Source organism: Chinchilla lanigera, unplaced genomic scaffold (assembly GCF_000276665.1).
Source record: "Chinchilla lanigera isolate Chin_1 unplaced genomic scaffold, ChiLan1.0 scaffold00016, whole genome shotgun sequence".
Classification (NCBI taxonomy): Eukaryota; Metazoa; Chordata; class Mammalia; order Rodentia; family Chinchillidae; genus Chinchilla; species Chinchilla lanigera.
Genome location: NW_004955417.1, coordinates 10,736,475 through 10,749,344, shown reverse-complemented (window position 1 = coordinate 10,749,344; position 12,870 = coordinate 10,736,475). Strand labels below are relative to the sequence as shown.

The following is a 12,870-nucleotide window of genomic DNA, read 5'->3' as shown; positions in this document are numbered from 1 at the left end:
CTTGCCAGGCAGGCGCTTTGCCGCTGAGCTAAATCCCCAGCCCCTTCTCTGATTTCTTGATGTTAGTTGGTATGTAAAGTTTAGCAAAGTAAGCTAATAGTACAAATCTGGAGTCTCTTATTTGTAATCCAGAAAATAGAAAATGGCAGAAAAATCTGCCCAGAATTCATCTGGCTGTGTAGTCTGATTTGAATTGATGCTAGTAGTGCACTTTCTTTAGTGGAAGGGTGGGATACTGCTATTGAACCTCGGGTTTCTGTACTCAGCTGCATCCCAGCTCCCCTTTTCACATTGTTTAATTTTTTAAATTAGATTTTATTGGTACATTTTAGACATATGTAGTGAAATTGTTTAATTTTTTTTTTTTTTTTTTTTTGTCTTTTTGAGACAGGGTCTTGTGCTACAGTTCAGGCTGGCCTTGAGCTCACATTGTAGCCCAGGCTGGTCTCGAACTCGCAACGATCCTCCTGCCTCAGCCTCCCAAGTGCTGGGATTACAGGTGTGTGCCCCTACGCCTGGCAAAATTGTTTAATTTTTAAAGATTTTTAGACAGGGTCTCACTTAATTCCTAGGTTGCCCACGCTAGGCTCAGACTTATGAGTACTTGGTGTTTGCCTCACCGAGTGCTAGAATTACAGGTGTGTGCCACCGTGCCCGGCTTTTAGTTACAGTCTTTATTCAGTGTGAATGTTGGGACATAGGGCTACAGAAATATTAATGTTTGCTGGGGATGTAGCTCAGCAGCACAACACCTGCGTGGCAATTGTAAGGTCCTGAGTTCGATTTCTGGTATGCCCCCCCCATTAATGTTTGATTATAAGATAGTGGCCTTAAGTAGTATGTAGTATTTGTATCAGGTAGTATTACCTTTCTAAGAATTCAGAACCAGAGGATTTTGAAAGGCATCAGGCACCAGAGGTTACAGATAAGGGCTTTTGGTTTGTATTGATTTAAGCAAAACATCATAATAGAGGTAAATGCATTGCAAAGAATGTTATAGTAATTGAGAGACTTAATGATGTGTATGGTATCATCAGCTGGTATTTTAAAATATATGTACACACTGTAATAAAATATATTTAATCACATGGAAGGTTATTTGTGACACTCTGAGGGGAAAAATTAAAAGATGAGTACATTTTGAATTGAGAAACAGTGTTTTGCTTACAGTACATCCCCCCTTGTTTTTCTTTAAAGCAAAGTTCTCATATAGATGTGGTTCGTTTTCCATGTGTGGTTTACATCAATGAAGTCCGAGTCATACCCCCAGGAGTCAGAGCCCACAGCAGCCTGCCTGACAATAGAGCATATGGGTAAGTTAGCTCTTTTTGTAAATCTATATTTTGACTTACAACTTTCTTTGGAACTTTTCCTTTTTGTGTGTGTGATGGGGATTAAACTCAGGGCCTCATTCATGCTAGGCAGGTGCTGTACCACTGAGCTACATTCCCAGTCCCTGAAACATTTCTCAGTGCAAAAATTTAAGGTACTACTTTCCAAGTGTTAAAACCCTGAAGCTTCATTGGCTTATGGTTCTGGTGCATTGTAATTAACTCTTTAAGTTTCTGTATCATGCATATATAACCATAATTTGAAAGGAGGAATTACTGACATAAATAGTGGGTAAGGCTTTTTTTGTTCATCGTCTTAAAAAGAAAGTCAAAATAGGTTTATATTTTGCAGAATATTCTGTGATGGCATAATCAAATAAGTGGTTTTTAACCTTTTTCTTGAAAATGAAATTAGTTTGAAATAAAAACTGATGAAGATGCAAGGCAAAAGGACCCCATCACCCCCGTACACTGTTGGTTGAAGCTGGGCATGGTGGTGCATGCCTGTAATCCCAGTTCTAGGGAGGCTGAGGCAGGAGGGTCGCTTTGAGTTTGAGGCCAGCCTGAATGTGTGAGACTGTCTCAAAATAACCACAACAAAATAAATAAAATCCAGAAATACATAGGTAAAATGAAAATTCCTGTAATTTCTCCATCCTGAGAGAATCCTAACAGCATTTGGCATATTACTAATATGTGTTTTTGAGACAGGCTGTATGTAGAGCCAATAAGCTATAAGATAAAAGTCTAATGCCATCAAATTATCATTTTTTTTTTCTTTCTTTTTCTATGGTACTGGGTACCAGGGTATATTAGCTACATCCCAGTCCTTTTCACCATTTCGTTTTGAGGCAGGATCTTGCTAAATTGTCCAAGCTGGCTTTGAAGTTTTTGGTCTTCATGCCTCAGCCTTCCATGTGTTGGGATTATAGGGATGTGCCACCATGCCTGGCTCAGTTCCTGATTCTTCCAGTCCCTCTTTAGTGATCAGAACCTTAGCCATTGAAGTTTCAAAAGTAAAGAATTTGTATTTCAACCCCTTTTTTATTTCTGACACGTTGGAAGTCAGGGTCTAGCATGAAAAGGACTGGAAGAAGAGACTAGAGTTGCTGGTATGCAGGGTTGAATTTGGGTGAAGTAAAAGTGTGCTGCTGCTACTCTGACCCTACTGTGTACATACTACCTTGTGAATTCTTTAATGTTATGTGGGAAGTGCGTTCATAGTATTAAATATTACTTGAATATGTGATTTCTAATAGCTGCATGGTCTAATGAGTGACTGTGCTATAATTCATTGGACATCCCTTATGTGGGGGCCAGGAGATGATTTTTAGTTTTGAAACCACAAGAAAGGGTGGGATTTTTTTTTTTTTCTTTCCCGGTACCGGGAATCGAACTCATGACCTTGCGCTTGCCAGGCAGGCACTGTGCCACTGAGCTAAATCCCCAGCCCCGAAAGGGTGGGATTCACGTGTTCTTGGGCTGGGAGTGTAGCTCTACAGTAGAGTGCTTGGGCTAGGTCCTAGTTTGACACCTCGCTGTAAAACAAATGAACAAACAACAATGCTCTTGGAAAATGCTTTATTTGCATATTATCAGTGTTTTCATAGAAATACTGCTGAAGAAGAAGTGGAGTGTTTTCTCAGTCTCCTGAGTTTTATCACCACATTGCCTTTCAGAGCAGTTGAACTTACTTAGTTCTACCAGAAGTTCATGAAGGAATCTGTTTGATAGTGCTCTGGACATTTTACTTTCTGCCATTTGCATTGTTATGTAAATAATCAACAAAACATGTAGTGCTTCAAATCAAGATTTTAGGTGAGCCTAAGGAATGTAAGCTAAGATGCTGTGATATAGCTAGCATCCTTTTATATCAGCTGTAGTAAAATTTCAGTCTAATGTAAATTAAATAGGTTTTAATCTTATCCATATAATTATGAAAAAACCCCCATCCCAAATAGTTAGGTAACTTTACTTATCTAGCTGTGCTTTTCAGTGTCTGCTGTTTGTCCTTTTGCAGACAGTTACTGTCAGGAACCTTCTTTTAGGGGTGGTCTTCTGTGAATCTGGTAGAACTTCTTACTCCCTTAAACAGTATTATGAGGTGTAGATTGTGTCTCCTTTGCCTGGCCCTTGTGTGTAAGCCAGCAGGGTAGGCAAATTAGAAAATCTGCCTGGTATGTCCTTGTGAAGTGAGGTGGAGGGTGGAAACAGATCTCAGCTGTCTCTAACAGAATCTTTAGGAGCCTGGTGTGGTGGTGCATGCCTGTAATCCCAGCACTTGGGAGGCTGAGGCAGGAGGATCTTTGCAAGTTGAGACCAGCCTGGGCTACAAAGTGAGCTCAAGGCCAGCCTGAACTGCATAGCGAGACCCTATCTCAAAAAAAGACCAAAAAAAAAAAAAAAAGAATCTTTAACACTGAATGCTTGAACAACTGAGCCGACAGATTTATGCTTTAAGTTACAATTCAGGGGTCTACTGCTGCAGTTATTATTATGGTCTTATATTAACGTGGACTAAGTTGAGATGAAATTGTAATTATAATGTTCAACTTGAAGTTAATTTATGATTCTTTTTGTTAACAAATGGAAGAGTGATGTAAAGAATTCTACAATTAGATAATTACAACAGCATTTGCCTTAAAAATGTTTAATGCAAGCAGGTGAAAGATGATTAAAATGATCTTGATTAAAATTTTATTCTTTCTTTTCATTTTTTTTTTATTTGAGACAGGGTCTTGCTGTATAGTTCAGGCTGGCCTTTTGAGTTTGCTTATGTAGGCCAGGCTGGCCTCGAACTCACAGCAGTCCTCCTACCTCAGCCTCCTGAGTGCTGGGATAACAGGTGTCCTCTACGATGCCTAGCTAAAATTTTATTCTTAATAAAATGAACAGGGGCTGGGGATTTAGCTCAGCGGCAAAAGCGCCTGCCTGGCAAGCGCAAGGTCGTGAGTTCGGTTCCCGGTACCGGAGAAAAACCAAAAAAAAACAAAAACAAAAACAAAACAAAACAAAAAAATAAAATGAACAGCTGAGAATTGGATAAAATTGCATTATATATCAGTTAACTGCCTATTTTTATGTAAATCTTAGGACTGTTATGATTGTATCCTAGAATTGCTCTTAACTTCTTACTTAACTGTGTCATTTCATTTGTTTCAAAGGCTGAAATTTTGACCTTGTTTCATTTGCAGGGAGACATCTCCACACACGTTTCAGTTAGACTTATTCTTCAACAATGTAAGCAAACCAAGTGCCCCGGTTTTCGATAGGTTGGGAAGGTATGTACCTGCGAGGTAGTTTCATCAGGAATTCGTGAGTTAATAGGCAAACCTTTTTATTCCTTGGACAGAAGAAAAGGATGCGTCTAGTAGTAGATCCAAGGATACAGAGTTAGTGTGAAACTCCTTAGAGGATTTTGAGTTTTTAAGTTTATTTATTTTGTTTTTGTTTTTGGTACTGGGAATTGAACTCAGGACCTTGTACTTGCCAGACAGGCGCTGTGCCTCTAAACGATATCCCGAGTGGATTTTGAGTTTATTTGCAAAATAAAAATTTAACTGGGGGCTGGGGATTTAGCTCAGCTGCACAGTGCCTGCCTGGTAAGCGCGAGGTCGTGAGTTTGATTCCTGGTATCAGAAAAAAACCAAAACCAAAAAAAAAAAAAAAAATTAACTGTGTGAGACATTAGTCGTCTTTTGTTTTTTAATTGTACATACTTGTCTTGTATACATGATACCGACACATAATTCGTTAATAACATAATTTGGAAAAGATTGCTTTTTGATTCTTAGAAAATTGCATAAACACAAGAGCTAGTATTTTCTGCCTCTTCTGTATCACATTACTGCACAGTTTGAAAATTCATGGTCAAAAAAAAAATTCATGGTCACATTTTGTAAAATGAGACTTTCAATAGATCTCTTTATTTTCTATTATTTAATACTTGTTAGATTTATTTTGTTTTTTGTTTTGTTTTTCTCCGGTACCAAGAACCGAACTCACGACCTTGCGCTTGCCAGGCAGGCGCTTTGCCACTGAGCTAAATCCCCAGCCCTCTAGATTTATTATAATTGGTTGTTTTGATGTCAGTATCTTTTCTTTTGGTATTGGGACTTGAACTCAGGACTTTGTACTTGCAAGACAGGCACTGTGCTGCTGGGCTATATCCCTGGCTTTGATGTCAGTATCTACTTGATAAAAACAGTACTTTTTCTTTTATGTTTTTTTTCAGTGCTGCTAGAGATTAAACCTTGCATATGTTAATTCCTTGCTGTACCACTGAGCCATACAGCAGTCCTACAATGTTTTTCTTCAGTTGGGGTTTTAATACACACTTTTGTAAGATTGTACTCCAGGAGTTCTGTATTCTGGCTTTATAGTAGAATTACTTAGGGTGCTTTTACAAAAATACTGGTGTCTGTTGTTACCCTGAATCAATCAAATGAGAATCTTTGGGGACTTGATTTATACTTTTTCTTGGTAATGTTTGGGGGGGAACAGTAAGTTAAACCCAGACTTTGTAGTTTACTAAATTGAAACAAAAATCTAGTGTTTGATTATATTGAAGTGTTTGAATCCAGAAAGACTTATTTATGATCTATGATTTTCAGTGTTTGAGCTTGTACATTTATTCCTACTCTTTTGGCAGCCTGGAATATGATGAGAATACTTCTATCATCTTTAGACCCAACTCAAAGGTAATTGTGGAAGTTAGTTTTCCCCTCAACACTACTGTTTATTCTTACTTTCTAAGTTTTTGATCCAAATAAACCAGTAACGGTAGAATTAGGTTGTAATGCTGTACAGTGTCATTTCTTGTCTGCATGTCTCTTTTGCATTCAGATGTTACTTGAAAGTGAACATTATAGTGTTATGCTCTACCTGGAGTGCAGGAATCTTTCTTCTCATTGTATACTGGAGTCTGGAAGAAGCCAGCATTTGTGCCTTCCCTTCATTCATTTAGTTGGATTAATTTAGAAGATATAGGCGAGTAATTATGAGACACCAACTCTGCCTTAACTAAGGTTCTAGAAAAAGACACTTTCCGTATTTCTTCCTTTCTTTTTTTTTTTCCAGTACTGGGAATCAAACTCATGACCTTATGCTTGCCAGGCAGGTGCTGTGCCGCTGAGCTAAATCCCCAGTCCCTCTTTTTTTTTTTTTCTGGTACCGGGAATCGAACTCACAACCTTGCGCTTGCCAGGCAGGCGCTGAGCTGCTGAGCTAAATCCCCAGCCCCCACCATATTTCTTCCTTTCATATCAGGAGTATACCTTATTTCTTTATATATCAAATGCCATTGTAGTGGGATCTAATGGCAGACCTGAAATGCAAAAATAATTGTGATCTAGTATGGGGGCTCCTCAATTTGCTCCGGGATTTGCGGAGTTCCTCTGCATCCTATTTAGACTAAACTTTGCTTATCTGTTTATCTTCCAATCAGATTTCTGTTTAGATTTGCTCTCAGTCCCTGGGTATCATCTTTGAAGCCTCCAACCCCTTTGAACTGTACAGTCTAGTAAAGAGAGTAATTTTTTTGTTTTACTCATTTTGCTCCCACAAGGGTCTTCAGTGACTTACTGCTTTATCCTTTTTTTTTTTTTTTTTTTTTTGGTGCTGGGACTCGAACTCAGGACCTTGTGCGTGCCAGGCAGGTGCTTGTGCCGCTGAGCTATATTCCCAGCCCCTACTGCTTTACCTTTACCCAGTGATCTACAGTGGAGAGAGTTTAGAAGTCAGATTTTGATTTCTAGTGCAAATTTTCTTATTTGTGAAAAGGGAATGATAATTTAATGTCTGCTCTGACTACCTCTCATAGTTGCTGTGAGGATCCAGCTATCAAGGTAGTTTTTTTATTTTTATTTTTTGGTGGTACTGGGAATCAAACTCATGACCTCATGTTTGCAAGGCACCAGCTATCAATGTAGGTGAATTCTGAAAGACCTGTTTTTATAAGGAAATATTGAGGGTCAATGACATTGGTTAAGTTTGGTATCTTTTTTTAGAAGAAAGTTTCTTTACAGAAGCAATTTTTTTTTTTGTTTTTGTTTTTGTGTTTTTTACAGAAGCAGTTTGCTTAATGCTTCTGAGTAGCCATACTTTTTAAAAGTAAAATGTGGATATGTAAGATATACCTCCATGCATGTTTTGGGTATGTAAAAAGAATACTATAAGATTTCCTGGACCTTATTATGTTTTTCAAGATATTTTCCCCTAGACTTTTTTTCTTACTCTAGACTTTTTTATTCTTTTGTCTTTTTGAGGCAGGGTCTTGCTATGCAGTTCAGGCAGGCCTTGAGCTCACTTCGTAGCTCAGGCTGGTCTCAAACTTGCAGTGATCCTCTTGCCTCAGCCTCTCGAGATACTCTAGACTTTCAGAGCTGTTACTCCATTGTTATCAGTTGAGAAATCTGCTGTTATTTTTGTCTTTGATCCCTTTTATGCAGTGGATTATTGTTATTACTATTTTTGAGGTTTTTTTTTTTCTTTTTTGAGATAGGGTCTCTGCAGTTCAGGCTGGCCTTGAGCTCACTTTGTAGCCCAGGCTGGTCTTGAACTTGCAAAGATCCACCTGCCTCAGCCTCCCGAGTGCTGGAATTACAGGTGCCACTACACCCGGCTTATTTTGAGTTTTGAGACAGCGTTTTGCTCTGTGTTTAAGGCTGGTCTTCAATTCACTGTATAGCCCAGATTGGGCTTGCACTTGTGATCCTGTAGCCTCAGCCTCCTGAGTGCTAGAATTACTGGCATGTGCCACCTTGTTTGTCTTTAGTATACTCTTTTTTTTGTTTGTTCCTTTTTTTTTTTTTTTTTTCTGAGACAGAGTCTCACTGTGTAGTTCAGGCTGGCCTTGAGTTACTATGTAGCCCAGGGTGGCCTATAACTCAAAGGGATCCTGCCTTAGTTTCCAAGTGCTGTGATTACAGGCATGTGCCACCATGTCCTGCTTTAATATAGTTTTGTTTGTTTATTTATTTTGGTACCAGGAATTGAACTCAGGACCTTGCACTTGCCAGGCAGGTGATTATGTCACTGAGCTATATCCCCGGCTTAGTATACTTCAGTATACTTTTTTTTAGTATACTTTTTAAAGACTAGATAAAATATAAACTAATTTGATTTTAATTTGTGTTTTGCATGTTAAAAACATTAATTTGAAAGACTGTTTTCCCCTAAAAATCAGGTAAATACTGATGGTCTGGTGCTAAGAGGCTGGTACAACTGTCTGACGCTGGCAATATATGGGTCGGTGGATAGAGTGATCAGTCATGACAGAGACTCTCCACCGCCTCCACCTCCTCCGCCACCGCCACCCCAGCCACAACCGAGTTTGAAAAGGAATCCAAAACATGGTGAGAATTTTAAATTTGCTTTTGCCAATCAAAGGTATGTCTGTTGTAGTAAGAAAAGCTAATTCAAAGAATTCTTCTACCTTATGAAATTTATGTAAAATTTGAGATCGCTATCATTATTCCATTCTTTTTTATAGGATTTGATGGGGTTTTTTTGGAGACAGGATCTCACTATGTAGCCCAGGCTGGCCTCAAACTCATGGTAATCCTCCTGCCTCAACCTCCCGAGTGTGGAGATTTCGGGCATGTGACACCATGCCCAGCAGGAATTTATTCTTTTAAATTAGATGTAACTTAATTTTTTAAAATTAGTTCATGTGTGTAGTACAGAATGTTTGCATTCCTTGTGGGGAGTTGGTACATGTAAATAATACGTCTTAATTTCTTTTCTCATCCCCTCTCCCTTTCTTCTGTCCTCCTCCATCTCTTGATCCCTTTCCTCTTTGAGAAACATGTATCTCCCTACTTCCTATTATCTGTCTTTCATTTTGTTGTTTATTTATACTTTGGGTTTCTCATATAAGAGAAACCGTGTGGTATTTAAGCTTGTGTGTCTGATTTACTTCACTTTACATTATAGTCTCAGGGTACATTCATTTTCCTACAAATGACTCAAGTTTTTTTTAATGGCAGAGCAGTACTCCACTGTGTGTAAATACCAGATTTTAAAAATCTGTTAATCTGTTGATGGACATATAGGCCTCTTCCAAGATTTAGTTTTATAAATTGTGCTGCTGTAAAACAGGATGCTTATATCACCATAATATGATATCTTTAACTCTCTTAGGAAGTTGCCGCGAGGGAAGATAGCTAAGTCAAACAGCATTTCTAGTGTAAGACTTTCGAGGAATCTCTGCCCTGGTTTCTGTAGTACTTGTGTTAGTCTGCATCCCCGTGAACAGTATGGCAGGGCTCCTTTCTCCCCGCAGCCTCTTCCACACCTGTTATTATTTGCTTGGTGATGGCCGTTCTTTCTGGGTAAGGTGTACTCCCGGTGTTGTTTTCATTTGCATTTCTCTAATGATTAGCAATGCTAAGCTTTTGAGTCCTCTTTTTTTTCCCAGTACCAGGAATCGAACTCACGACCTCACGCTTGCCAGGCAGGCACTGTGCCACTGAGCTAAGTCCCCAGCCCCTTTTGAGTCCTCTGAAGATTCACCAGCAAAAATTTTTTTCTATTTTTTTGTTTTGTTTTGTTTTGTTTTCAGGTACTGGGAATCGAACTCACAACCTTGCTCTTGCCAGGCAGGCGCTGGGCCGCTGAGCTAAATCCCGAGCCCCTCAAAAACTTTTTTGTAATTCTGTAGGTTTTTTCACTGGATTATTTCTTTTCCTGTGCAGAACTCTTTTAATTTGATACGATCCGGTTTTTTTGATTCCTGGGACTGTTTCCTATGCAACTGGGGTTCTGTTCAGAAAGTCCTGCCTAAGCCTGTGACTTTGTTTTTTGTGTTTTTTTTTCCTAAGCCTATGACTTTGAAGAGTTTTACCTATTTTGTCCAGCAGGGTGAGTGTTTCTGTTTTAACATTCATTTGATCCATTTTGATTCTAGTTTAGTACATGATGAGAGATGTGTGTTTAGATTCAGTCTTTGCACGTGGAAACCAGTTTTCCCAACACCATTTATTAAAGAGGCTGACCTTTCTCCCCGATACGTTTTTGGCCCCTTTGTCAGAGCTCAAGTAGCTGAATGCACTTGGGGTTGTACCTGCACCCTATGTCTGTTCCTTTGACGCTCATGTCTGTTTGTGTGCCAGTACCGTGCTGTTTCTGTTACAGTATCTTTATGATATAATTTGAGATTCTCTCACTTTGCTCTTTTTACCTAGGGTTGATTTTGCTTTTCTGGGTCTCTTCTGGCTCCATGTGAATTTTAGGATTGTTTTCTCCAGTTCTGTGAATGAGGCTGTTGGAATTTTCATTGAGCTTGTGTTAAATCTGTGCATGACTTTTGGAAATACGACTATTGTGACTGTATTGGTTCTGCCTACCCAGGAACAAGGGACCCTTTCCACTTTCTGATGTCCTCTTTGGTTTCCTTTTTCAGGGTAGTTTTCTTTGTAGAGGTTTTTTACTTCCTTGGGTTAATTCCTAAGTATTTACTTTTTCTTGGTGTTATTATGAATGGTATTTTTTCCCTAATTTCTTTCTCAGTGGGTTTATTGTTACTATACAGGAATGCTATTGAGGAATTCATTTTTATAGTAAAATGCTTACATTTTTCTTCTTTCCTTTTTAAAATTTATTTTTTTGTGTGTGTGTTTTTGAGATAGAGTCTTGCTATGCAGTTTAAGCTGGCCTTGAGCTTACTTTGTAGCCCAGGCTGGTCTCAAACTTGCAATGATCCTCCTGCCTCAGCCTCCCGAGTGCTGGGATTACAGGTATGTGCTACCACACTCAGCTGTTTTTCTCTTTTTTAAAAAAATTGACCCAAATAAATTTCTTCCCCTTTTAAAATGTGTTAATAATACTGCATCTCGGTGGTTGTGTTTTTTTTTTTTTTTTTTGATTTTTAGTGTGGTCCTGAGGATTGAACCCAGGGCTTTCATATTGTTTCACCCATAGCTCTTGTTATTTTTATTGTGAGATTGGTTGAGTTTGAACAGCTTGTGCTGTAGCCTTCTGAGAGGTTGAGATTGTAGGTGGGTGCCACTGCATTTGGCCACATCTGGCTTTTATTCATGGTTTTTAAACAAAATTTTTGGCAAAAGAAATGAAAAATAGTCAGGAAGTTTGTCTTGTATTCCTAGAATACTTACGTTAGGGAATATTTTCAGGAGTGCATTTTAAATTTTTTTTTTTTTTTGGTGCCAGGAATCAAACTCAGGACCCTGCACTTGCCAGGCAGGTGCTTGTGCTGCTGAGCTATATCCCCGGCCCCTGGATGCATAAATCCTAACTAATGTGGATTTCTTCCACTTTTGGTAATCTTATACTCTTTAGGTAGAAATGAGAAAGATAAAGTCAATTGCCTTCCTTCTGTTAAACAGGCACCTGGGCTCGTGTTGCCTAGGGTCTCTTCTTGCTTGGTATTGATCGGTATAAGGGGTTGAAATAAGAGGATTCAGGAATATGTTTTGAAATCGTAATTGAGATCACTGGGAAAAAATATTTTGCTTACAGTTAGTGTTTCACAAGCACAGATAAAATCACCTTTATTTCTTCTAATCCTGAGATGATAATGTAATGTGAGCTCTTTTTCTCTGATGGTGAACACACACTGTACTTTTCTTTTCTCATAATCTACCTGGTAAAGAGGGAATCTTTCCTTTTTCTGTTAATCCTTCATTCTTCTGTGCTTATTTGTCCTTTTTTACTAGATTGTAAGCCTCTTATGCATAGAGAGCATGTTTTGTTTGATATTTGTGTCTTCAGTCTTATCATAGTGGCATACATATATAGTTGCTACTCTGAGATTTTATTCAGTTTACTGACTTGTTTTAGCATTGACACATAAACTCGCTTTAAATTTGTTAATTTCATTTAAGATTTTTTAACTGATTCATAGAAATTACTCATGTTGGTGTTTTTAGTTTTTTTTAGTTTTTTTTTTTTTGTCTTTTTGAGGCAGGGTATCGCTGTGTAGGTCAGGCTGGCTTGGAGCTCACTTTGTAGCCCTGGCTGGTCTCGAACTCTAGCAGTGATCCTCCTGCCTCAGCCTCCCAAGTGCTGGGATTACAGGGGTACGCCACCACGCCCGGCCTATGTCGATGTTTTTATATATGTGACATTCAAATCAAGGTATCTAGCTCCTCAAATAATTATTACTACTTTATGATGAAAATACTTTAAATCTTTTCTTTTAGATTTAAAAATATATACATAGCACATTATCATCTGTAGTTCTGTGCAGTAGAACACCAGAACCTTTTTCTTCCTTCTAACTACAATTAAGCTCATTTACATAAAACTATATGTGTTAATATATGTGACCCAAAACCTCAATAAAATTAAATCAGGAGTGGTGGTACAAACCTATAATCCCATTGCTTGGGAGGCTGAGCCAGGAGGATCCCCACAAATTTGAGACCAGCCTGAGTTACACAGCAAGATCCTGTCTCAAAAAAAATTAAAAATACACATAATAAATGGATGTTTTTAGTATCTTTCTTTTTGAGACAGGGTCTCACTATGCTGTTCAGGCTGGCCCTGAGCTCACTTTGTAGCATAGGCTGGCCGTGAA

The 12,870-nt window shown here is 38.6% G+C and overlaps 1 protein-coding gene across 3 annotated transcripts in view; it reads left to right on the top strand.

Moving 5' to 3' along the window:
- The window catches only part of Kiaa1429 (KIAA1429 ortholog), a 69,681-nt gene that overhangs the window by 10,464 nt on the left and 46,347 nt on the right, over positions 1–12,870 (top strand). For all 3 annotated transcript variants that reach the window (XM_005381810.2, XM_005381809.2, XM_005381811.2), the window contains exons 2-5: positions 1,198–1,313; positions 4,526–4,612; positions 5,983–6,031; positions 8,518–8,686. In XM_005381810.2, the coding sequence (XP_005381867.1) occupies positions 1,198–1,313; positions 4,526–4,612; positions 5,983–6,031; positions 8,518–8,686 (421 nt within the window). The remainder of the gene's footprint in view (positions 1–1,197; positions 1,314–4,525; positions 4,613–5,982; positions 6,032–8,517; positions 8,687–12,870) is intronic.